Source organism: Amphiura filiformis, chromosome 14 (assembly GCF_039555335.1).
Source record: "Amphiura filiformis chromosome 14, Afil_fr2py, whole genome shotgun sequence".
In the NCBI taxonomy this organism is placed as follows: domain Eukaryota; kingdom Metazoa; phylum Echinodermata; class Ophiuroidea; order Amphilepidida; family Amphiuridae; genus Amphiura; species Amphiura filiformis.
The window spans coordinates 66082238-66109835 of NC_092641.1; the positions used below are offsets into that span (position 1 = coordinate 66082238).

Here is a 27598-nt window from a genome sequence, read left to right on the forward strand (position 1 = left end):
CATCTCTTTGATAGCTGATAATGCCCATCTATTCACCAAGTGGCTATTAACTGATGAGCACTGTCATTATGCTAATATGAAATCATTGTTTATCAACAAAGGCGAGGGACTCGTCTGACGATATGCTCAAACAAACCGCTACACTGTTCAATGGCTTTCTTGTACTATATGAAATATGGTGGGCGATTTGAAATGCACGTGCCCTGAGCAAACTACGATGCGTACGCACACTGCAGGGTAAATAACAATGGAAATTGTCATAATTCGCGCGCATACTGCCGTGCAATGACGTCACATGTCAAGTGGTCTATACCCGATCAATGTTGGAGTTGCCTATAACCTATATGTTTAAAATTCAATATGGCTACCGAACTGTCATGTGGTCCAGTGGATTAGTGCGCTGGACTTCTGTATTCTGTATGTAGCAACGGCGTGGGTTCGAGGCCCACCTGTGCCGAACTGAAATTCCATTTTTTTTTAAATTTAATATTAGGGAAATGAGACTGGGCGAATTTATGTATGACGTAGAGAGGATTAAGATCCCTGTATTGATCCCTGACCCCACCGACTACCCCGGGCTGATCTCATGCAAAACAAATCACCAGATGACTGACAATAGGACATAGCGCCACAACACGAGCGTTGGTAAAGTATGTGGCCTCACTGCAATACATAGCTAAGTAAAAACGTACGTGTTAACGTACGTAAAAACGTATGTCCTGCGTCTATGTTTGGAAAATCGCAAGCTCTCTAATATCTTGTTTTTCACGTAGACATGGAGCTAAGCTTCAACAATTAACCATGCAGATATGTCAATACCAAAAAAAGTAAATTCTGATCGTGCTCACCTTCATCCAACGCAGCTTCAACTACAATTAAGGCTACGTACAAGACCTATACGCGAGGCATATTACTGACTATTCATCAGCTACAGTATTAAACAAACATTCTCTATACACAAAGGAACATCTGCAAAGTCGGTCAAGTTACGCGAAACATTGTCAGATGTGTTGCTAGCCCCTATGGCTGCAGATAAAGAGTTACTCCTGCTGAGTGAGCTTCAATATGAACTCTACAATGTATACGTCGAAAATCAACATCAGTTTGAAAGGACATCCCACTGAAGTAATTATCTAACGCCGCGCCAGTCACTAGAGGTCATGGCTCTCGCTTCTGGATATCACCCTGCAGGGCATTGCAGCTCTCAAACGTTCTCACCTCCCCGCAAAAGTAAAGAATGAAATTCCTTGATGAAGGCTCTCACAGCTTTCCAAACACCCGATGCCTTTAAGATAGCATAATGATAATAATAATAATAATAATAAAATGCATTTATAAAGCGCATAAAACTAAGGTCACTATGCGCTGAACAACTTCATTACACATAACTTACAGCATGTAGGGACGGCTCCATCTTATTTGCAGATACGCCTCATTTTTATCAATACCCCAACAAACACCCAACGTTTGTACAGAAAAGGTTTAAATGTCGGGTTATATATGGGGGATGTCATTTTCTTTGGAAGAGGGGGTCATGAATATGTCGGTGACCGGAGTCAATTTTATGACCCCCCCCTATCGCGGGCTAATTTTTATGCGCCCACCCACTCCCCTTCCGCCCACACTATTCATTGTTGGAATTTAAACGTGGAGCGTGCATGAACTTCTATTGCAAGGCTAAAAAAACACGTACATTTTGATCATAAGTGTAAAGAACGTGCGTGGAGCGCGCGCAAATTTAGTATTACATAACTAAATATTTATCCTCCATTTTTATTATAATTTAAAAAAATGCTTTTGAGTCACCAGCTCTTAATAATTTTACAACCCCCCCTAGACTATGTCATAGTCGATTTTTGATAAATAAAAATATGTTATTAATCATGATGAACGCATTCAGTTGAACTCGAAATTATACTGATATTTATTACATCAAAATACTAGTATAAAATGGTTAAGAAAAAGTTTATATAATAATTATATTTGTGACAGTAAAAGTAAAGTATACGTAGGCTTATATTATTGAATGCATCATATCATAATGTCATAACTATAATGGCTCTTCAATACTGTCCAATTCTAATTTTAGAATCTGCCAGTTTATCACGGGTTAAAAATCGACTATGGACTTTCACTTAGAAGCAGAACTTTACACCGAGACTTCGTTCTCTAAAACACACTGTCAATCATACTTGTTTATCAATCAAATCTAACCACAAGACTAAGCATGGTGGTACAATACGCGCTAGATGCGTACGTTCATTCGCCAACTTTCGCGCCAGCACAAAAGCGCCGCATTCCATAGATAGATGTGTATCTGGTCGAATCCAACCAAAAGTGTCCACGGGCCAAAAATAAAAGTCCGAAATAAAAATGTCTCCACAATTTTTTCCTTTTGCCCATTGATTGATGACATATTGGCCTTATAGGAACCAAAAGTGCCATTACTAATCTTGAAAAATAAATCCAGGACGTGTGATAGTAAATGTGATATCAAAACCCAATGTTACCTACGAATACCACTAGGATGCTTTCACTATCGCAATACTAATCAACCTAAAAAAATTGGAATATTCCCATTAACGCTTTTTCGTGTAATGTAGACCACAGGGTGTCAGGAAAATGCTAACTCAACCAGAAAATATTTGTTTTTATTTTTATAACGCGATCAATATGATCTTAGTCAATTTATGCTAGCTTATTTTTGAAAATGAAGTTTAGGTCAGTTTCTGTATTTTATTTATCAAATGAGTATAAATCAATTTACACATTGTATAAGAACGAGTTTGATATATGTTTTCAAGAATATTAGGAATTATACGCATACACCTAACGCTTTATACAATGAAAAGGTGAAGAAACCTGGGTATTCGTAGGTAACATGCGATTTAACAATATCTATATTGAGTTTATAGGTTTAAATTTTGCTATTATGGTAATGAATTAATAAAATGGTAGTTTTAGATCCCTTTCAGATGGTACGTCCAAATGAATAAATGCTATTACCTTAGATCAAAATTTTTTGATGCTTTTAGCAAGATTTTGACCACTTCATTTTGATATACAAGTAGTTAATCAGCAATTTTACATAATAAATAATTGTTGAATGAATCCGTATATGGGTAATAATAGTGTCCTGGGGTACCGCTTAAAGTGTTTGACAATTAATTTCCATTGGTAGGGACACTTCATTACACATGTCATGTATTATGCTGTATTCGTAAGTAACATTTCAGTATTTGTAGGTAAGAATTAGACCTTTGGTGGATATCGCAATCAAAACTTCATTTTATAAAGCACTTTGAATGTATTATTTTCTTTATGTGCGTTTATTGATACTTTAGACCCTATCATGTATTAATAATGTCGGTTCACAACGGTTGAAAGAGGATTGAAGTAAGAAACAAAGGCACTAAAGTGACTTTAATTTGCTTAATTGCACACAAATCGCTTTAAACCGTTATTGCAGACTTGTGAAGTCCATCTTGGAGTCAGTTACGTCTTGTGGCCTTTCGTTTGAGGGCAACTACAATTAGCTTTATACCAGGGTCCATCAATGTGTTGTCTAGATCATGAGACAATGAGAACAGTCGTTTTTCCACGGTATTCGTAGGTAACCTTAGCGAAAACGTCAAAAGTTACCTTCGAATAAATCAATTTGGACACAAATTACTAAGAAACCAGAAGATCGGTAAACATTTAAAATGAAGCACACATGACAGTTGACAAATCCAAGTATTTATCCCTTCTAATCTTCTTTGAATCTGATTTTTCTTTCAAATGAGCAGACCGTCGTCTATTTCAGTACATATTTTTCACCAATTAAGCCGTATTCAGTTTTGCATGGTGGGCATGTATGTGAATTCGCAACTTTCATTGCCATATGATTTGATAGCAAACATACAGGCCTTCGTTATGTACCAATATGGGCATTGGCATGAATGGCGGTGTTTCACAATACTGTCATGATGTCAAAGTGTATTCGTAGGTAACATTCGGTTACCGAAATTTACCTGCGAATACTTGCTTTTATTGTTGACATCTCAGAAATATTTAAACGCAGGTTATTGAAACTTGGTAGAAATAAAGAGTGTATTACCCTGCACCTATTGCTTAACTATTGTTTACTATTCTCTCACTTTGTGGAAATGGCACAGCTTTTAACATGTATTCGGAGGTAATGCATATTTTTTACCAAACCTACCTTTGTGCCATTTAGAATTTCTGGCAGCTAAACACAATAATAAAGGTGTCCGAATGCAATGCATTTCAGTATTGGACATATCAAAGCTTGTATCAATTGCGCATTTATTAGTGATTTCCATTTTTAAAGATATATCTAGTGCTATGAAAAATTGTATTCGTAGGTAATGTAAAAAAATACCACTCAAAAAATTATCACAAAAATTCATAATTATGTACAAATATGTGAAAAATTGAACAGGCAATCTTTGAATATACACACCTTTCAGGAAATCAATTTAGATTCAATCCAATGACTTCTTTTCATAACTGATTTAGATGTTTTTAAAAATACTTTAAGAAATATTTTGAAAAAATTGGTAAAAATAGCATGTTTTGGGGTCTCTGTGTCTAAGTTTTTCACAGAAGGGAGTCTTATTATAAATTATATGGCGCGAAGCGTATGATCAAGGCGAATAAACATAATACAAAAACGAATGCCAATTGATTAATACTTTTAAGTTATGGTCCTGAACATGCCGTGTACACTTTTCATTGGATTCGATGGTAACGGTACGTGTCGGAAATTTTTAAACGATAACGAGATCTGGGCGACCAATCACAAGCCAGATTAATTTAAAGATGCATTTCATCATTTTAGTTAGGCCAGAAATTGGCCTAACTCTCCATAGAGTCCATTGTTAAAAATGTTAACCGCAAGTCAAAGTCAGTAGTCCACTTGGAAGGGCTAACAAACAGAGGGAGTAGGGTGACTAAAAAGATCAGATGTGGAAATCTATCAATTGTGCACAAATAATTGAATCAGAGTTTTAAGCTTAAATGTAATAGCCAGATTATGCACAACTAGCAAGTGGATTACGGAGAAGTCTATCCCCCGTCTTTTGGGGTAAAAAATTATGACCCTAATTTTGGTATAAAAATTCTATGACTCCAACATATCTATGACCCCCCATTCCGAAGAAAAGGACAGCCCCCTAAAGTGTATAAAAACGTTTTAATAACATTCATAAAACATTTTTAAAAACGTGATCCAAACATTTCTAACAGAATGTTATAACTGTTGACTATATATTTTGCAAAAATGTTTGCCCAAAATATTTTACAATGCCGTTGTAAAAAACGTGGTCATAATCTCTATATAACCCGACATTTAAATGCAAGAATCGTTTTGAATAAACGTTTTAAGAAAATGTTTGTGTTTGTTAAGGGTACTTTAAAGTTTCCACCTGCGATTTCATCATCATATGATGTCTGTGCACCACTCTACAGTATGAGATCTTCATTTCATGAAGCCTACATAACAACTGGCAAAAGCGAATGTTAAATTTTCGCACGTAGGTGGTCTGTAAAATAAAGAATGTAGATAAATGTTCAACTTTATACTGTATGAATAAAACAACATGTTTTTTCACATTAATAGAATCAGTTAATTTGTATGTATGTTGAACAATAAACATGGGTCTCTCACCCTTTTGCACTATAAACGAAATGTCGGCTAGAGCTCTTGTCTGTTGCACAATAATGATAGCACTGCAGTGCAGCATTTATAGAGACTTTGCGGAATGAAGTTACTTTAACTGGAACGGCAACTTCAGAATTATCGATTGGATTTCTTGCTCAAATTTACTCCAACGCGAACGTATGGTTGGTTACTGCAACAACAGCGTCTTGTCGCTTAAACTCAGTGGCGTAACCAGTGGGGTGGCCGGGGGGGGCAAGCTGCCCGCCCGGGCACAAAAAAAAAACTGGGAAGAAGAGCAAAAAATTGGGAAAGGGGAAAAGGAGAGAAGGAGAGAAAAAGAGGGAAGAGAAAGGGGAAAGAAGAGAAAAAAGAGGGAAGAAAAAGGGGAAAGAAGAAAAGAAAAAAGAGGGAAGAAAAAAGGGAAGGGAGAAGAGAAAAGGGGAAGGGGAAGAGAAAAGGGAAAGAAAGAGGGAAGAAGATCTATAGGGTCCTACTACTTTCATTGTGAAATTTGTTCTCTGAAACACTGATTTTTTAGCTTCTAATATGCCAACAACCAGGACACCTACAACTGTTCAATTGGGCGACTTTATTGTTAGGTGCTTTTATTCATACATTGGGCGTATCGAGCTGTATCGGTTGGTCCGCAATTATATTTAATATAGTATTATAGGCCTATAAGTATGATTTGCTTTGCTTTATTGACTGATTCAGAAATAGTATGGCTATATGCTTCTCGAGTTATCAGCAAATATATCACATTTGAGGTCCAGGGTAGACTCCTATATACGCGATGCTCATGTAAAATACTATGGTAGGCCTATACATAATGAAACACGATGTGGACCGCGGCTAATGTCCTTAAAAATACTACAGTAGGAGTGATATCATAATTACTTCAAATCCTTATAATTATGTAGACCTATTGGCAAACAATGTAGACAACTTACTTAAGGGGGTACTACACCCATTACATTTTTTTTTGCATTTTTTTGCATTTTGTGAAGAAATGAGAAAAAGAAATTGGACAAAGTGGTATGCAAAATGAAGGGGCAAATCTTCTCGTTCAATTGGTGGCATCAGTATCAATGACGCGTACATACTTCTAATGGTATAAGCCAAAAAGTGGTACATCACTGATGTTTTAAATTCACTTCATTTTGGAAAGCTTACTATCAACGGATTTCGTTAAAATTTTGGATATGTGTTGCTAGCACATTAGGGAAATGATGTTGATATGTAAAATGGGAATAAGTGGTCCCTGATTTCTTTTAGGACTTCATGCACTTGGTGCTCCACAGCTATCAAAAAACGAACCGGTTTAAATGCTTCTATTTTCAATGTTGAGCTATATTTTGTATTTTGAACTTGCGACACTATTTCACTGAAACTTAATTAAGCCATAGGTAACAGGTTACCACAACCACGCTACAGCAATGTTGAAAAAGATTGTATTTTTGTCACCTACACCACCATATTAGGTAGTTTTCCGTAAGCTTCATTTTTGTGATTTTGGTAACTATTTTATATTTATTTGCCCAATCCATCTCAACTAGGCAATCTAAATTGTACTCACCATTTACATCCCAAGGTATTTTATTATCTACCTCACACATTTCCATTATATATCCAGTAACAGACAAAATATCAAAATTGATGCCTCATTATGACATGTATGGTATCACAGACTATCACATGTATTCAAAATTGATGCCTGAATTTGACCTAAACCAATTGACCTATAACCTGACCTTTGATGACCTTATAGCCTTTTTTAATCTCTTTTCCTAACAACACATTATAGAAGATACATACATGGCGTAGTATTAAATTGTCAATGTGGAGGAGATTAGGCGGATTTAATTTATTCAGTGTTATAATCAGTGAGTACATTTCTATAGATAGTATAACAAAGGATTTAATGTATTCTATTCATGTATTCTACTTGGACATGTTCAATAGAATAAATTATGGTTTGTTATGAAACACACTCAGTTACTAGGATACAGTAAAAAAAAATATATAGGGCTAAAATGACTTACTAAAATGGTTTAAAACACTTTGTATGTAGATATATTTTATAAGTTCATGACATGAGGTGATGAACATATTTATGTACTTTATAAATTTGAAAAAAAAAAAAAAAAGAAGAGGGGTACTGATGAAAATCAGGGTATTATTCCCCCGTAAAGTGTAGATTCTTATATCCGCCACACAGAGCGCACACTTTGCCTATGCTGCTAAACTGTCCGTAGCGAAATGGTAGAGCAAAGCGTGTTCACTGAGTATAATCAAATGAGCGCCCAAACCAATTTGGGCGCTGCAATAGGTTTGTATTGTAGGTGAACCTCTGTTTTGTGTAAACTCACGCACACCCTTGGGATGGACTAGTACAAAAGGTGACTCTCGTTCGTATAGGCGCTTTTACGTGACTTTCGTTTCATCACTTATTGACAGTAGCCTGCCTATTATAGCGTTAATACGCTGGTCAGGTCAGTTACCGATTTAATGGCGGAAGCCCTTTGTCTCGAACAAAAGGTACCTCTCGATGAATAGCGTGTCGGGAACTCCAATTGGCACAAAGGAACAATAAGCGTTACATAATCTATTTCCTCTCCTTCCTATATAAACTCCTTGGTTATTAGTCCAACTTCAAGACAAAAGACTCTACCTTAAGGTGGTACGAAAGGCAAAATCAAGTTGCTCTGATTGAGATTAAAATAGACTTGTTGCAGAGAGATATGCAAAATAATCTTAATTCCAAAATTTGAGCCAAATCGGACAAACGGTTTTTGAGATATTGCTGTTGAAAGATTCTTTGTATTCTATTGTTTTTGCCAATATATTGATGAAGTTAATGAGGAAAATTGGCAAAATGTGCTCATTAATATTAATTTTTGCCAATATTTTCCCAATATTTTATGAATAAACCTTCATACTACTTTTACCTTTAAGAATTTTGACCTGAAACTTTGCAAATGTGTCTCTATGACCAAAACCTTTAACATGTGATTTTCCCGCCCATCTAATTTGCATATTTGCATAATTAATTAGCTTTAAGTATAATGCTAATTAATTATGCAAATATACAAATTAGATGGGCGGGAAAATCACATGTTAATGTTTTAGGCCATAGAAACACATTGGCAAAGTTTCATGTCAAAATCATATAAAATAAAAGTAGTATGAAGGTTTATTCATAAGATATTGGTATAATATTGGCAAACATGAATAGCCATGAGCACATTATGCCAATTTTCCTCATTAACTTCATCAACAATAGAATACAAAGAAACTAAAAACATGTATATCTTGACAACTGTATGTCCGATTTCCTTCAAACAAAAACTATTTTGCTCAGTGTATTTAGCTTAACTTATTCAATCTATTCAAATGGTTCTAAATTCAGTTTCTGTTTTCCAGAAACATCGTTTCGAACCCCCTTAAGAGCTTCGTTTGAGTAAACATGAATGAACTCGCGATACCACTCAACATGGATTATGTCGGGACCCAGCGTTAATCTCGTTATCATATTATTTTGAAACTAGCTAGGCCCTATACGTTTCAATTAATATTCTTACGATAGTTATTGACCTATATATATAATATTATTTAATAAAGGCTCGTCAGCTTTGTCAATTTCATATTCCAATTTACTTCGCAAAGCCTAATGAAATACATATTCTTTATTTCTTTCCCCTCCTTCTGAATCTCTCTCCCCCTTCCCCTCCTGTTTCCCTCCGGGGGGTCACTCCCATTGTGGCCTGTGCACCATCCGCGATAATCAACTTTTGAAAAGCACCCTAAACAAGGATTTAACCCTTGGCTAAAACGACACCCTAAACAAGGGTTTCATTCCTAACATTGTGATGTGCCCTGAGTAATTTGATTTAATTTAATTATTTAACTTTGTTTACAAGCTGAAAGTCCCGGGCTGAAAGTATTTCATGAGATGGGAAAGCCCCTTGTAATTGCAAGATAATGGTGTGGAAAGTCACTTTGGAATTCCCCCAAATTATTGTAAACAAAGTCAGAGCTATGTTTGGAACTTGGAAATCCCCAGTTCATTATTGCACCATCAGGAAAACCCCCCAGGAAGTGATGTAATGTGAAAGGTGAATGTGTATAATTAATCTTGGGAAATCCCAAGATTGCTGCAATGTTGTGAAAATGTGATTGAAGTAATGGTTTATTAATAGCTGATGGTTTTTTTTGCATGAGTACTGATATAAAAAGCTGGAGGCTTTTGTTGGGACTTTACAGAATGCCATGGGAGATTGAAATATTCCACATGTGTGTGATGGTCTTCGTGCTTCAAAAAAGAAGTACATTTTAACCAGTTTATGTAGCCAATAATTGAGCTAATTTTAATACAGCAACGAAGAAGACAGCGAAAACACAAAAGTGCTCTTCCTCATCAAAGGATTAAAAGTTATTCTGTCAAATTGCTGGAGTTTGCTGGGTTTGTGAAGGCCACGCATCTGTCAAAAAACAGCGGAGCTGTGTTAAAGAAACCTGTTCCCTGGAAAAAGAGTGATTGGTGAAAGAAACACCATATATTTGTGGAGAAAGCAGCGCAAGGAGATATATTTGTGGAGATAGCAGCGCAAAGGAGATTGGAGGAAGCATCATCATTTTCGTATGAGGATTTTATACACAAGGATTTATAAATGCAAGTGTACTATGGACTTCGCTGATTTTCGCAGGACAAGTGAATAAGGATATATTACATCAGTCGTCCAGAACATTGCAAGAACTCTAGAATCACCAACAAGAAGACCGCTGGTTAAGTACCGATATAATAAAAATGATTGTGTGATTTTAGTGGATATTGTTATTATATGTACCAATCATACTCTGTTTTCAATTAAAGACTTAGATTTTGTTAGCTTAAACAAATAGTGTATTTGTGTTGTGCATTCGTGTGAGTTCGGGTAAAAGGTGATTTTGGCCTTCAGTAAGTACGACTCGTAACAACATCAAATTTCATACCCTAAATTTCATTTCCGCGTATTTAGAAATTGCAATTTTGCTACCTTTTTTTCCAATTTTTCATGTTTCTGACACCCTAAACGCGATACGCGCGTATCGTGCCTACCCACGAAAAACGACCCTTTTTACGCGTTTTCATTATCGCGGATGGTGTACAGGCCACAATGGGAGTGACCCCCCCCCCCCGGTGTTCCCCTTCCCTACATTCTCCTTATTTTTCCCTCCTTCTCCCCTCTATCTGTACTCGCTATCTCAAACTTGACCCTCCTATAATTACCCACTCGCACTCCTGTTTCCCCCTCCACAGTGATTTTGTCAGGGTTTTTCTGTTAGGAGGGCGTGGGCCGATTCTCAAAGGGAAACGTTTGTACAAAAATGGGCTTAAAATGGCAGAAAAGGCCTAAAAGCGTAAAATATCACGGCGGCCAGCATCCAAAAGGGAAGGACCAAGAATGAAGACAAGATGTCCCACGGGGGAGCCCCCCCCCCTGGCTACCAGCAAAACACCTCCCTGTCCACTTCCAATGCCCTCACTCTCCCTACCCCCTCTCTTACCAGACACAACCTATGACATGTTATATATAAAAATGTTATGCACCTGCTTTACTCTTCCAGAAGTATCGTATACTGCTGGCTCAAGTAAAACCAGACCATTTTACGGGAACTTAATCCCCTTTTGAAGTCAAGCTAAAAACTTGGTTCCGCAAGCTGATTTGGTGTACGCCTTGAGCACACACAAAATTATATATAAAGTGTGACGTTTGGAACAAAAATTATTTTGATAATTTTCAGCAACATGTAGCATGTTTTTTACCCAAACCAAATTAGATTTCCAATAATTGGTCTATTAAGTGGTAATTATGTAATCTATGTGGAAATATGCAAACTATTGTTCTTAATTATGACGTATTTCATCATAATTTACGGCACACTATAGATTCTTGCGTTAACTTTAACTTCAAGCGGCTTTAATGGCAGAGTGGTTTTGAATACATAATCCTCTATAATCCTCTAGACGTTAAAGTTTGTGGTTTCTAACTTCATTTCGCAAGGTCTCTATTTATAAATGGTATAGTACAGAATGATACTTTAATGATCTATTACCTTTACACAAAGTCCTATTTTACAAACATTACCTGTATAGGTGGAGTTAATGGTCAGCACACTGTATCAGTGACAGCAAATACCAACCCAACTAAAAAAGGTTTAGAACAGCGATTGACATGCAGTTATGCTAATCTGAATGGAAAAGAAGTCAATTCAATATCATGGAGTAAAGGCCCTAACTTCACTGGCTCATCACAAATTGCAACTTATCGAATCACTCAAAGTGGTGGTGAAATCACTTACAACGATAGCTATGGGAATCCAGGCGACTACGTTATGAGTATGCCAGCTGGAAACTCAAATCAAGGTTCCACAAGTCTTACAATAACAGCAATAGCCGTTGACGATATTGGAGTTTTTTGGTGTAATGTTAATGCTGAAGGATTCCCGGTACAAGGACATATTGCAATTGATGTTTTAGGTAAGCATATGCATATTTTAAAGACCCATTCAGTGATCCCAGCGAAAGTGTAAAAAAATTAAACTTGTTTATAAATTGATTCAAAGTGAAGGATAAGTCATTCAAATTGTCATTTGGTATTTTTGAAATGAAAAAAAAGAAAACAGCAGTATTGAAGAAGTTGAAGCCCCGTTCAAATATGTGATGCGATCAAGCAAAATCAGTCGGAACTCGGAAATATTAAATTTTCAGTTTCTTATATGATAGTAAAAAGCATTTACAAAGCTGCAATTTGCAGAAAACCCCATTGAAATTGAACCAAAGAAACGAGCAATTAAAGAGTTTCCAAAACAATATGAAACAAAAGGAAATATTCCCTTTGTTTGGCTATATCTCAAAATCAATATTTCCGAGTTCCGACTGATTTTGCTTGATCGCATCACATATGAGTATCTGTAGCTAATTTTTATACTGTCAGTGTATAAACTACAGATTCATGTTAATTCCTAATTTTTGTCGAAAATATACGGCTGAACCACTAGCAGGCTATATGTTAACACATTTATACCAATGACAAAGGTACCAAAATCTGAAGCGTCGGGATTAGCAAATCACTGAATGGGCCTTTAAGTAAACGTCACAGGTGAGGTGGTGATTATCTTACATCCAGCATCTGGAGATTCATTCATTTTAATACGTATTGCTTATTTTATTTGAAAGTTACACCGACGTCAACTTCACTATCGTTACCATCCAAAAACCCTAACACCGGTGATTCTATCGAAGTCCTAGAAGCTACCAGTTATGCTTTTAATTGTTCATCAATTGGAGTTCGACCTGCAGCCTCATTTATATGGAGATTAGAGAATATTGAGCAGAATCCTGACAACCAAATCAACTCACCAAATAGTGAAGACGAGAGACTTACGGACTGTGTCAGTGTTCTTATTGTTCAGCCATTATTTAGTGAGAACCATAACGACAAAGTTGAATGCGATGCATATATACCAGAGGATCCCAGCGATCTAGCAAGCACACATGTCTTCCTTGACGTTAAAGGTAAATGGGAAAGTGAGTGAGTGAGTTACAGACAGAGAGACACGGATGATAGAAAAATGACAAATTAATGTCTTGATAATTAACTTGCCAAGCAACCGTTCTTTTTGCCAATCAATGGTGTCCATTTCCCTAATTCATATGCTGGCACCAATCATTGTCAATTTAGAGCTTTTGGTAGCACATATACACACTTGTCATTTAGTATGGAATATTTTTTCGCAAAATTCCAAGACTAGCCTGGAAGGGGTCTGCATATGGATCTGAAAAGTGGTACGCACTCAGAAAGTTTGAATGGCCCCTGGGGTCAAATGGTATAAACTTACTGTACACAAAGACACAGCGTGAGTTCATTGGACAACAAAAAATCCGTGCAGTTGTTTTGTACCGTAAGCTTATAGCATTTGACCACTTTTAAGAGCAATGTTGCTTAAAGTCTGAAATTGTGCCCCCCCCCCCCAAAGGTCAAATTCAGCCTCCCTATATCCGCCATTTTAGACAAATTCGCTGCATAATGAGCACCACAATGTAAACTCATCAAAAGCACGTTTTTTAAACAATTATTTTACACCGTTTTCCGACACACCCAAATTTATATTTAGCCCGTGTGGTTTATGCAGACCCCTTCCAGACCAGTCTTGGAATTTTACGAAAAAATATTCCATACTAAATGTCAAGTCAGTAGTCAAATATTGTAGCTAACAAGATTCTACACACGACGGTGTCAATGTAATTGTCATTATCGGGTTAAAATTTTACGACGGGTTTACATAGTGAGGATTTGCTTTTTTAGTGTATTGTAAATATCTTAGGTATGAATAATTCGCTTCCGGTTGCATACATGTAAGAACCAGATCAATTAATTTCAACTGTATAAGAATATAAAATATCTGGTTGTAAAATGCTTAGTGATAATAAATTAAGATTTTCTTTTTATAGTTCCTCCAACAAATGATAAGATTTTTATATCCGATTCATTGGGACGTCACAACGAAGGAAGCAATGTAAGAATAAACCAAGGACAAAGTCACACATTTACCTGTGAAGTGGAGCAGACACGCCCTGCAGCAAATTTTGACTGGGAACCAATGAATGATGACTTTGTAATAGGTCTACCAATTGCACCTACAGCAGGAAATTCATTAGTAGATTCGTCACAAACTCTGACAATACCTCAGCCCAACGACAGCCATCATGGTATCAATTTAAAGTGTAAAACCAATATTGATACATCAGAATCTCTACAGCCTGTGATAAGATCGATACTAATACAAGTCTATGGTAAGCCTTAATAAGTTATACCGGGTGTCTATAAAACTAAGACCTAAGAACTGAAAACCAAGACCCAAAAACTAAGACTTGAAAACTTAAACATAAAAACTAAGACCAAAAAACTAAGACCTAAAAACTAAGACCTAAAAACTAAAGACCGAAAAACTAAGACCTGAAAACTAAGACCTAAAAACTAAGACTTGAAAACTAAGACCTAACAACTAAGACCTAACAACTAAGACCTAACAACTAAGACCTGACAACTAAGACCTAACAACTAAGACCTGACAACTAAGACCTAACAACTAAGACCTAACAACTAAGACCTAACAACTAAGACCTGACAACTAAGACCTGACAACTAAGACCTAACAACTAAGACCTAACAACTAAGACCTGACAACTAAGACCTGACAACTAAGACCTAACAACTAAGACCTGACAACTAAGACCTAACAACTAAGACCTAACAACTAAGACCTGACAACTAAGACCTGACAACCTAAGACAACAACTAAGACCTAACAACTAAGACCTAACAACTAAGACCTGACAACTAAGACCTGACAACTAAGACCTGACAACTAAGACCTAACAACTAAGACCTAACAACTAAGAACTAACAACTAAGACCTGACAACTAAGACCTAACAACTAAGACCTGGCAACTAAGACCTGACAACTAAGACCTGACAACTAAGACCTAACAACTAAGACCTAACAACTAAGACCTAACAACTAAGACCTGACAACTAAGACCTGACAACTAAGACCTGACAACTAAGACCTAACAACTAAGACCTAACAACTAAGACCTAACAACTAAGACCTGACAACTAAGACCTAACAACTAAGACCTGACAACTAAGACCTAAGACCCAACAACTAAGACCTGACAACTAAGACCTAACAACTAAGACCTGACAACTAAGACCTGACAACTAAGACCTAACAACTAAGACCTGACAACTAAGACCTAACAACTAAGACCTAACAACTAAGACCTGACAACTAAGACCTAACAACTAAGACCTGACAACTAAGACCTGACAACTAAGACCTAACAACTAAGACCTGACAACTAAGACCTAACAACTAAGACCTAACAACTAAGACCTGACAACTAAGACCTGACAACTAAGACCTGACAACTAAGACCTAACAACTAAGACCTAACAACTAAGACCTAACAACTAAGACCTGACAACTAAGACCTGACAACTAAGACCTAACAACTAAGACCTAACAACTAAGACCTAACAACTAAGACCTAACAACTAAGACCTGACAACTAAGACCTGACAACTAAGACCTGACAACTAAGACCTAACAACTAAGACCTAACAACTAAGACCTAACAACTAAGACCTGACAACTAAGACCTAACAACTAAGACCTGACAACTAAGACCTAACAACTAAGACCTAACAACTAAGACCTGACAACTAAGACCTAACAACTAAGACCTGACAACTAAGACCTGACAACTAAGACCTAACAACTAAGACCTAACAACTAAGACCTGACAACTAAGACCTAACAACTAAGACCTGACAACTAAGACCTGACAACTAAGACCTAACAACTAAGACCTGACAACTAAGACCTAACAACTAAGACCTAACAACTAAGACCTGACAACTAAGACCTGACAACTAAGACCTGACAACTAAGACCTAACAACTAAGACCTAACAACTAAGACCTAACAACTAAGACCTGACAACTAAGACCTAACAACTAAGACCTGACAACTAAGACCTGACAACTAAGACCTAACAACTAAGACCTAACAACTAAGACCTAACAACTAAGACCTAACAACTAAGACCTAACAACTAAGACCTGACAACTAAGACCTGACAACTAAGACCTGACAACTAAGACCTAACAACTAAGACCTAACAACTAAGACCTGACAACTAAGACCTGACAACTAAGACCTAACAACTAAGACCTAACAACTAAGACCTAACAACTAAGACCTAACAACTAAGACCTGACAACTAAGACCTGACAACTAAGACCTGACAACTAAGACCTAACAACTAAGACCTGACAACTAAGACCTAACAACTAAGACCTGACAACTAAGACCTGACAACTAAGACCTAACAACTAAGACCTGACAACTAAGACCTAACAACTAAGACCTAACAACTAAGACCTGACAACTAAGACCTGACAACTAAGACCTGACAACTAAGACCTGACAACTAAGACCTGACAACTCAGACCTGACAACTAAGACCTGACAACTAAGACCTAACAACTAAGACCTAACAACTAAGACCTGACAACTAAGACCTGACAACTAAGACCTGACAACTAAGACCTAACAACTAAGACCTAACAACTAAGACCTAACAACTAAGACCTGACAACTAAGACCTAACAACTAAGACCTGACAACTAAGACCTAACAACTAAGACCTGACAACTAAGACCTGACAACTAAGACCTAAGACCTACAACTAAGACCTGACAACTAAGACCTAACAACTAAGACCTGACAACTAAGACCTGACAACTAAGACCTGACAACTAAGACCTAACAACTAAGACCTAACAACTAAGACCTGACATAATCAGCATGCTCTTATTATCAGTTTTATATTAATATGCGTGTTTTTCCTAAGCGTATGCCTCCTTAACCCTAACCCAACTAGGACTCACTAAAACTCACTATTAAAACCACTCTGCGTGCATGCATTCCACGGGACTTGATGACGCAATCAGACGAAGTCATATATGCCCAGGGAATCGTTGGCCGGGCCAACATCACCTATGTGGCTACATGCTGGGGATCTTCTGGGTGGCATGCGAGGGGTCCGAGGTTCGAATCTCGGGGATGCCAAGTGACTTTTCTCTTCATCTTCTCTCCTTTTTCGTTTCTTCTGTCCCTTCCGATTGCAAAAAACCACGGGTAGGGTTAGGGTTAATAAACAAAATATCAAAATAAACTGCTCAAATAAAGAAAGTCCGCAGTCATGTAACCCGTCCTACACCAAAACCTGATCTTGTTACGAAAATTTGATTGATACGATTGTGTGCAAAATCTTGTTAGCTCTAATTTGATACCAAATTTGATACCAAACACTCAAAAGTGACAAAGACTGATACCAGTTTATGGCATTTGGTGCCTTTTCAAAAGTTGCAAATCAAAACGATTAACGCGGTCGAAATTGCTTAGCGTGGCAATGTGGTCAAGCTTGTTTGCCCACGATGAACCCATGTCGACTATCCCAAGTGCGCGCTTTATTCAATTGTTAATTTAAAACGCATGGATTGCTACAGTGCTTTACTGATGAATACTAGGGCACGATGCGATCGATATGACCTAGCGGTTGTTTCGGGCTATGTCAATGGTCGCGCTGTGCCATTCACCTCTACAGCTCCGCGTGGTCCATATTTAATTTGCAACTTTTGAAAATGCACCAAATTTCATATACTGGTCTCAATCTCTCTGAATTTAGAGTTTTTGGTGGCAAATTTGGTATCAAGTTGGAGCTAACAAGATTCTGCACACGACTTTATCAATTAAATGTTCATAACACGATCAGGTTTTGGTGTAGGACGGGTTACATGACTGCGGACTTTCTTTATTTGAGCAGTTTATATACAGTATCTATAAATGTTGTTGAAACAGCCAGACACACATATGGAGAATAAATTCTGATTCATGCATATGGAGGAACAGCCATATCTGTGCTGCTATATGTAGTGCACATGCTTATTGTTTAATGTACAAGGTTATACCACATGCAATTTTTACAGGGAAGGGTCAGGGACATTGGTTGTGCATGATGTAATGTTATGGTCACTTTGGTTAGCAATTATTATGGCCAGAATGGAGACAAAACACATGTGGGTATGGTGAGACACAATTTGAATTTGAATTTGTTTTGTCTGTTTGTTTTATTTCTTCTTTAACATAGGACACTCAATCAGTTGAAAACACATCTGTTCTTCCTTGAGGCCCAGGGATCACTATGAAGGCAGGATAAATCAATATTTTTGGTGGATTGCTTTATCAGGATGATCGCAGTTTAGCGAAATCAGTGGGGCAAGGGCCCGGGGCAAGGGTAAACCCTATGACTGGGGCCCGCAATGATAGCTACTCCCAAGATCAGTATCATATTGCAGCGGGGAGAGGGCGAATGGGACAACAAAAATACAGAAGACAGGGACAATAAGGAAGGCAGCAAAGGAGGAAAAGAGACCAAAATTTAAAAGAGGAAGGAGAAATCTTCTCATACATGTTTCACACCAAAATTCAATCACGCAACATTATCCCAATAAAGGTTTTTTTTTCAGCCATGGCTTAATTCTGAATTAACACTTAGTTTGGGTGTACTTAATTTGTCTTGGGTCCAATCTCTATCATGGAAAGTTTGCTATATCTTCCTAAATATAATGAGTGTTTGTTCTAGATTTGTGTTTTAGCGTTTCATATTTGAAAGAACTAATGTTTATTTGCAACATTTCGAAACTACAAACCCAAACTGGATGCTATGATGTACAAGATTGGGCTACAAGTATGCATTTTACCAAGTTGGTAATAGGTATTTCCTTCATGTTGCCAATGCATGACTTATCATACTCAATAAAAATCCCTTTAAAAAGGGATGTACCGGCAAAAGGATGAATTACAATGAGTAACATAAGATTTCGTTTTTAAAATATAAATGTACAGTAAAAATAATGTTTAAGTGTAAAGATTATGGTTGTATTTTGAGCCAAATTCCATTTGTTGCTATTCTCTCAAAATCAGTCTTTACGTTGTTAGATACATTTGAAATAAGATGAAATAAATTCCAAACATTTGGCACCAAATGTGATCATTTGGTACCAAATGTGATGTGATCCCTTCTACATCCTTACGAATTTCGGAACCTAATTCATTAGCGATTTTCCCAATAGTTTATGTTACACCCTGTTTTGTATTCTTCTTTCACACTATACTTACGTCAAAACTGTCGATGAGTATAATTGTGATTGCACAAATGAAATTTGTAAAAGCAAACAACATTCGCATCTTTTAGTATAGATTAATTCATAACAATCTGGTTTTGAAAATTTAAACACACAGAATATTAAACACTATATCAAGAATAATTTTTTTTGGACTATATAAACAACAAATATATTATAGGCCTACACATACTGAAACCCAAAGCTATTGCATTAATTTTGTTAGCATGGTTAAAGACTAGTGATATACGTAGGAACATAATTCGTTACATCTGCACTAGAGCTCCATTTTCTGATTTATGTCATCATTATTATACCAAAATATATGAAGTTAATCAACTTATCCAAAAGAAGGTAATTGTTTATCATGCAGCAGACTTTTGATTAAGGGCATAACATTACACCCTCTTCTATCCTAACATCTAATTATTATCCTGTGAAACTCCTAAATGTAGAACCAATTGTCCTGCCAATTATTCTCTCCCACCAATTGCCAATTAATTTTCATGTGTAAGTTTTCTGGAATAGATGTGTATATGACATCAAAACAGTTTCATAAACTTATGCTTATAGCAAGATTGCTGCTAGATAACCTTGACCCTGCTTGAAAAGCACTATGACCATTGACCACACACTGACACATCACAGATATTTGAACTTGTACTGAGTATTATATTGTCCCCTGTGCTTTATACTCTAATAAGGTCAATGTGCATGGTAAGAGGACCAGCGAATTTGCCAAATTTTCAATTTAGAAAGAAAGTTCTTAAAATACTACTGATTTTACCTTAAGGGATCTAAAATGAGCGTTTATTGCTTTTCGACAGTATTATTTTTTGTGGGACATGAGAGCACCTCAGACCTATCGAATTGCATTCTGAATACGAAGCATGTCTTTCTGATATCAAATAATTGTCATTTTTTGAAAATCATAATATAATACAGATTTTATGACAAATTATAAAAATTTGATATTTTTCAAATTTTTGATATATAACAGTCCTCGAAGTAAATTATATAAATCTAATGATATATTCTTAAAGTGTAGGGAGGAAAAGCCGACGGTCAATTGAAAATTTTTACCTTTCATATTGAAGATATGGATTTTTTCCCAAAAAGACCTAATTTTTTTTGGTGTTTTGGGAAAAAATCCATATCTTCTATACGAAAGGTCAAAATTTTCAATTGATCGTCGGCTTTTCATCCCACCTACATACACTTTAAGTATAAATCATCAGATTTATAAAGTTTACTTCAAGTACTGTTAAATATCAATTTTTAATGATTTGCCATAAAATGTGTATTAAATTGCGAATTTCAAAAAATCAAAATTATTTGATATCAATATTGAACAGATCTTTATTCTCAAACAGCTAAATTAGCTCACCTTTTGGTAGCTTTCTGTCTGCAATTCGCTAGACTTTCTTCAGCCCCAATAAACACGTGGGGGCGCTGTTGGGTGTGCTATTGAGACTCAGCACCGTCAGACGGTGCAGGACGTCTCAATAGCGAGGTGTAAACTGCTGGTAGGTAGTACCGGCCGCCGTCCCTGTTCAAGCTACTCCTGCTCTGTCTGATGTGAGCCGCTTCCCGGACTCCTCTGCCCACCCATGAAGGGTCTGTATCCAGGATTTTAGCATCCGTTGTAGGAATAGAGTGACCGGTTTTCTTGGCGTGTTCCGCTACAGGGGAGGGCTCCCGCCTATGCTCCGAAGCTCTGATGCCTAGGGGACGCTTGGTCTCGCCGATATAAGCAGCATTGCAATTCTGGCACTGGATATTGTACACAGTATGGCACTTTTCAGTCTTGTTGATTTTGTCCTTTGGTGATACTAGGAATTGCCGAAGAGTATTTCTTGGCTTAAAATGCACTTGTATACCGCGTTTGCACAGAATGCGGCGAAGTCCTTCAGACGCTCCCCTAACATAGGGAAGGGTGATGGAACCCTTGGAAACAGCAGTAGTTGAAGGTTGACGGTTAGGAGGATTGTGTGTATTTGCAACTGCGAAATGTGACCGTTTGTAGCCACACACACCTAGCGCTTTCTGGATCTTTTCCAACTCCAGGACTTTATCCTCTTCTTCTGTGACTAAAGACTCTGCTCTATGAACCAATGTTCTAATGACCCCCAACTTATGTTGAAGTGGGTGGTGCGAATCCATGAGCAGATACTGGTCGGTGTGTGTGGGCTTGCGGTAGATGGTAATTTTAGTAGAGCCAGTGTCCTTTCTGTGAATAAGGGTGTCGAGCATAGGAAGCTGATGGTTTTCCTCCCGTTCCATAGTGAACTTGATGGTGGGCGAAATATTGTTGATGTGGGTGGTGAATTCGTCGATATATTCCTCGCGAATTACAACGAAAGTATCATCGACGTAACGGGCCCAGAAGGATGGTACGTGGGGAGCAGTATCTAGTGCGCGGACCTCAAACCATTCCATGAAAATGTTGGATGCGAGCGGCGAGACCGGAGATCCCATCGCGAAACCTTCTCTTTGTTGGTAGATTTTGCCCAATCCCATCATGTATGTGGAGGTGGCGCAAAACGTAAGAAGTTCCATAACATCATCAACAGACAGTGTAGTGCGATCAGGGAGGGTGACGTCTTCCTCCAATCTCCTCCTGATAACGCGGAGGGCATCCGGAACTGGAGTGTTAGTAAACAGTCCGGTAACATCGTACGACACCATGATTTCACCTTCATGTAGTGTGAGGTTCCCCACTCTTTCAGCGAAATCCGCAGATATCAAAATGACATTCTTCGTTTTCAGAATGCAATTCGATATGTCTGATGTGCTCTAATGTCCCAAAATAAATACTGTCCAAACGTTCATACCCCAGCCCTTAATATTGCAAAATCAACACAAAACATCTGTTGTCTTTACACACCAATTTTGGTATTTCTATTTGCCTTGACAACTCGATCATTTTTTGACAATATTTTCTGTTTTGTTCATACACTATCTAATAGAAAATTAGAAACAACAACAAACTTGAGCCAATTAATAAGTACCGGCCAGCTGTGGCTGGCCGGTACAAAAACGGATTTTATTATACTAGAAAGTTGTTTACGTGCAAATAGGCTCCTTCACAGCCGGTTTCTGTTGTGTATGTTTACAACTGAGCCACATGCAGACTGGGTTGCCAGGACTACCAGACAAAGTATTTTTTGTGACTATAACAATGAACAAGGTCTGGATTTGGCCTCCTATCAGCTAATACTGATAAGATGGCTAATTGAAAATAAACACTTATTTTGTAAACAGATAATGCTCTGTGGTTATTTATGGATAGAAACTTAGGAAACTGCTATTAATGAAATAATTAATATATTAAACATACATTTTGTTTTGTCAACGATTAAAATCCGTTCACAAATAAGGTTTGTAGGAACCATTCGATATTAAACATTTTGAACAATTTTGCTCTATGAAAAAGGATACAATTGCACCCCTGCTGATCCAGACTACTGATAAGTAAAGTGTGACCACTAATTCAACAATATTCCTTGATCTGACCAGAGCTGTGTATATAAATAGTGCAGGTGCCTACTACCAACACTAATTGATGTTGGGAGTGACATTAGTCGTCGGGGGTGGGGGGTGGGGAGGGGGATACCAGTAATTGGGGTAGATAGTGGCTTTGGTTTTATACATTTTTGGTACATGTAGAGCAACCGGGAATCCCTGGGTTTGAGTAATCAGTCTTTTTAATTAATGTGATTGTAACTACCAGTAAACTATACATTGCGAATAAATATATCTAAAATTGATTACCATGCTTTTAATGGATTTTATACTAAATATTGATGAATGGTAAAACACAGAAAAGGTAAAAGGACAGAAATTTGGAGTTTATATGAATAAAAGATTTGAGAGGAATTCGAAGGAGTTACATTGTTATGGACATGGTGGGTTAGTAAGCGGAAAATGTTGAAGGTCAGGTCATAGTCATCCGAGGTGAATTGAGTATAGATTGTCAGATTGTGGATAACAATTCTGCCCAAAATTGTTAAAGATCATCTGAGGTCGACTAAGTATATTATTGTGTTGGATTGTCAGAATGTTCAAAGTGAGTCAAGCACATTTGATGTCAACTGAGCATCGATAGTCTGATTTTCATAAAACGTGGTGCATGTAATCACAATTAGGCCCTAAGCGGCTCATTCTTGTATTATGGGGTCCAATGGTGTGACATACAGTCAAATTTTCAAAATTGAATATTAATGTCAAAAGTTAGCTTAAATTGAGTGGAATTATATACTCTTTCAAAATCTGCAAAATATTTTCAGCGATGATTGCCCAGAAATCTGTACGAAGCACATAACTGTGGAGAAATCACTCTAAAATGTCGCGCATAACCGGACACCAAACATGTTTTAACCCCTGCTAAACAAAAAATATAAATGCCAAAATGGCTAAAAAGTTGTAAGTTAAATGTGGTTTAGGAGCTTTTATAATGTTAAAATAAAATAACATTATAAGAAGTTGCTGTAACCTTCAAAACAGCATATTTGCATTTTGGTCAAAATACATGGTCAAAAATTGACCCAAAAGTTAATTATTGGGCCTGTTTTGTACAATTTCTGTCAGTTTAGATTAAAAGTTGCCATTTTTATGTGGGGCCAGCACAAGTGTGGCATAATAGATAAGTGGATGACTTTCTATAACATCAATTTTGTGCACATGAGAGAATTTAAGGTGCCCAGTGGTGTCGCGCATAACTGGACACCAAAATATTTGGTGTCCAGTTATGACTGACAATAACAAGCTATCTGTAATTATGTCATACTTTGAAAAGTGTATTTGACCTGCAAATTTATCTAAACATATCACACTGTTGTTTTAAGTATTCATTGTTTATCAGATACCCAATTTTTAAAAATTATGACATATTATTCATTTTCATGTGTCGGTCATAACTCGGTGTCCAGTTTGTCGTACAATATCCAGCTTTAACTTTAATTCAACTTATTTTGCAATTTCCATTTGTCAGTCATATATTTAAACATGTCATAATATATCATTTGAAGTATTTGTTGTTTACAAATTACCCCATTTTCAAAAAAATATAGCACATTTGCATTTTTACATGTCGGTCATAACGTCGCGCATAACGCGGACACCAAAATATGTACTTTGCGTAAGCGCTGTCTTTGTTAACAGATGTTTTGTCGCTAACATTTCTTTCATAATACAATTTTAGTATACATCCTATTCACTCAATAAGACCAAAAAAAATAAGCAATGGTCATATATAAATGAAACTAACAGGCAACCAGATGTAGATGATCTTTTTTGTCACAAGTGGTGTCCATGATTTTCGAGACCTTACATGTAATAAAAATTAAAAATAGCTGTTAACAATTTCTTTTTTGAAAGTTTTTAGTAATAACCCACTTGTTTTGTATAAAAAATTACAAATAGGCCACATACCTGTTACAGTTTTCAAAATTCAGGGCAAATTATGTGTCGGTCATAACCGGACACCATTGGACCCCATAATACAAGAATGAGCCAAATTGCGTCAAAACCATCAAGGTCATATCAAGGTTAACAGTTACTGATAATAGATAGTTGGATTGTCATGAAACTTGGTTGATATGAAATCCCTTAAGCAGCAAACATTCTTGTTGGATTAAATGAATTAAATGTAGACCTATTTAGCACACATTTTCCAATTCAGCTTTCGACATGAAAATTTTGAGTATTTCCTAGTATTTCCTAGTATTTCCTAGTATGTCCTAGTTGGTAGTACTTACCAATAAATGCCAATATTTCGTACCCGGTTAGTTGTGCCAAACATTCAAATTTACTAGCATTCGAAGTGCTTGCAATGCAAAATTATGAAACATGATCTTCAGCCATGGCGTTGTCTTTTTAAAGACATTTCTTGTGTAGATTACTATGTCGTTCCAAGCAAACACAAAACGTTTTACGTTTAAATATCGTGTTTTATTTTAAAAAGAGAAAAAAATGTTTGAATACGGTAATATTCAAAAGACAGGTTTTTTCCCGAACGATCGTTTTCATCACCTTTTCATAACCTGAAATGCTATTGAAACGTTTTGAATAATACATTTATAATGTCACCAAAGTGACGATCGTGCACACCAGGAAAATGTCCAGCTATGTCATCAGAACCATTGTGAAAAGTTAATATTCAAATCATTTTGTCCCCTGACCAAGGAAGCTTCATATGCCCATCCACACAAGACGATGCGACACTACTATATGATTCCACTCCTAATCAGACCCAGCGGGGAGGAAGGGGGGGGGGGGGGAACCCCAGGTTCTGTAATGTAGTTTGTTTCCTGTTTGTTTGCTTTTTCCATTAAATACATGTAGGTTGACATTTTAAAGCACCTACACACAAATTACAAAGTGGAACACAGTTGTAAATGGCCCAAAAGTTGAGCCCAAAAGATAATAGATTTATTTCATCGCAATAGTTTAGCTACACAGTAATAATATGCCCACAATAGCTCTGATCAGACAGTTGGAGACTCAAGACTCGGATGCCATCATTCTGCCCATAGATAGTGCTTCACTATCTATGTTCTGCACATGCCGCACAGTGCACTCAGCATAATAGAAGACAGAACACCACATATCAATATACTGCCGAGCACAGTGAATATCGCTATCGCAATAATTTATCTCCAATCCAATCGGGTCTTAGTTTTAGGGTTTTAGTTTTGGGGTCTTAGTTTTGGGGTCTTAGTTTTGGGGTCTTAGTTTTTGGGTCTTAGTTTTTGGGTCTTAGTTTTTGGGTCTTAGGTTTTGGGTCTTAGTTTTAGGGTCTTAGTTTTTGGGTCTTAGTTTTTGTGTCTTAGGTTTTGGGTCTTAGTTTTTGGGTCTTAGTTTTGGGGTCTTAGTTTTTGGGTCTTAGTTTTTGGGTCTTAGGTTTTGGGTCTTAGTTTTTGGGTCTTAGTTTTTGGGTCTTAGTTTTGGGGTCTTAGTTTTTGGGTCTTAGATCTTAGTTTTATAGACCCTAATAATGTGTACATGATAAATGGGGTCTTAGATCTTAGGTCTTAGTTTTATAGACACCCCCTTATACCATCATATGTTTATTTGCTAATTATGTTTATAAGCTAATTCGTCGGCTGTATTCCATAGTGGCGTATAGTGATTTTTGGTCATTTTTTTTGAAAATTGGCACATATGTTTTTAATGATGTTCTCTTTCATTTTTTCTAAGTCTCATCAGTCATAATTAGCTAATTAATTAGTAATGAATTAATTAAATGTGGCGTATAGTTACAAAGTGACATTTTTGTATTCCATAGTGGCGTATCGACCATACGCCACTTTTTATACACATTTTATAATTATGAAATATCGGCAAAATGAAAAACATCGTATGTCATAGTGGCGTACGCGTATCGGACCTATACGCCACTATGGAATACGAACGACGAAAAGTAACGCCATAGGGATTACACGGCGACCGAGGTGGCGTACGGTTAACGTAAGGTTAGGGTATTGCGTTTTGTTCGTTTTCCATAGTGACGTATAGTTTTATTGTCAGTTTGCCAGCAATAGTATGTATTTATTTCTTTTGAAAAATATATAACAATAACATCTATTTAGTTTACTACAGAAATTTCACATCATTTACAAAATATAATGAATGTCTGATTTACACAACTCGATTTTAAATTGGCATTTCTTCAAACCCGATTTTCTCGAAAAGTTGTTTATTCGCGGCGCCCCACTATACGCCACTATGGAATACGGACGACGAATTGCTCAATATGAAAATGTGTTACTCAAACTCAAAGACAAACATGCTCCACTTATTACTCGCACGGTCAAATGTCGTCCAAATGCACCATGGTGTGATGAGCAACTCCGTGACTTGGAACAAAAACTCCGTCGCCTTGAACGTCGCTGGCTCTCTTCTAAATTAGAAATTGACAAGCAATGCTTCAAAGAACTCAGCAATCAATACCATGAAATGATCAATCAAGCTAAACTTGATTACCATAAGATGCAGTTTGAAAACTGCAATTCAAAGCAACTGTTTCAACAAGTTGAGAAATTAAGCAAACCAAAAACATCTAAAGTTTTGCCATCAGAAATTCCTAATGACCCTTTCGTTGAAAGATTCTCCAGCTTTTTTGCAGAAAAA

At 36.9% G+C, this 27598-nt stretch overlaps 1 protein-coding gene across 1 annotated transcript in view; it reads left to right on the top strand.

The window, feature by feature from the left end:
• The window catches only part of LOC140169588 (uncharacterized), a 56714-nt gene that overhangs the window by 15460 nt on the left and 13656 nt on the right, over positions 1-27598 (top strand). The window contains exons 2-4 of the mRNA XM_072192853.1: positions 11802-12185; positions 12885-13223; positions 14160-14501. Coding sequence (XP_072048954.1) covers positions 11802-12185; positions 12885-13223; positions 14160-14501 — 1065 coding nt within the window. The remainder of the gene's footprint in view (positions 1-11801; positions 12186-12884; positions 13224-14159; positions 14502-27598) is intronic.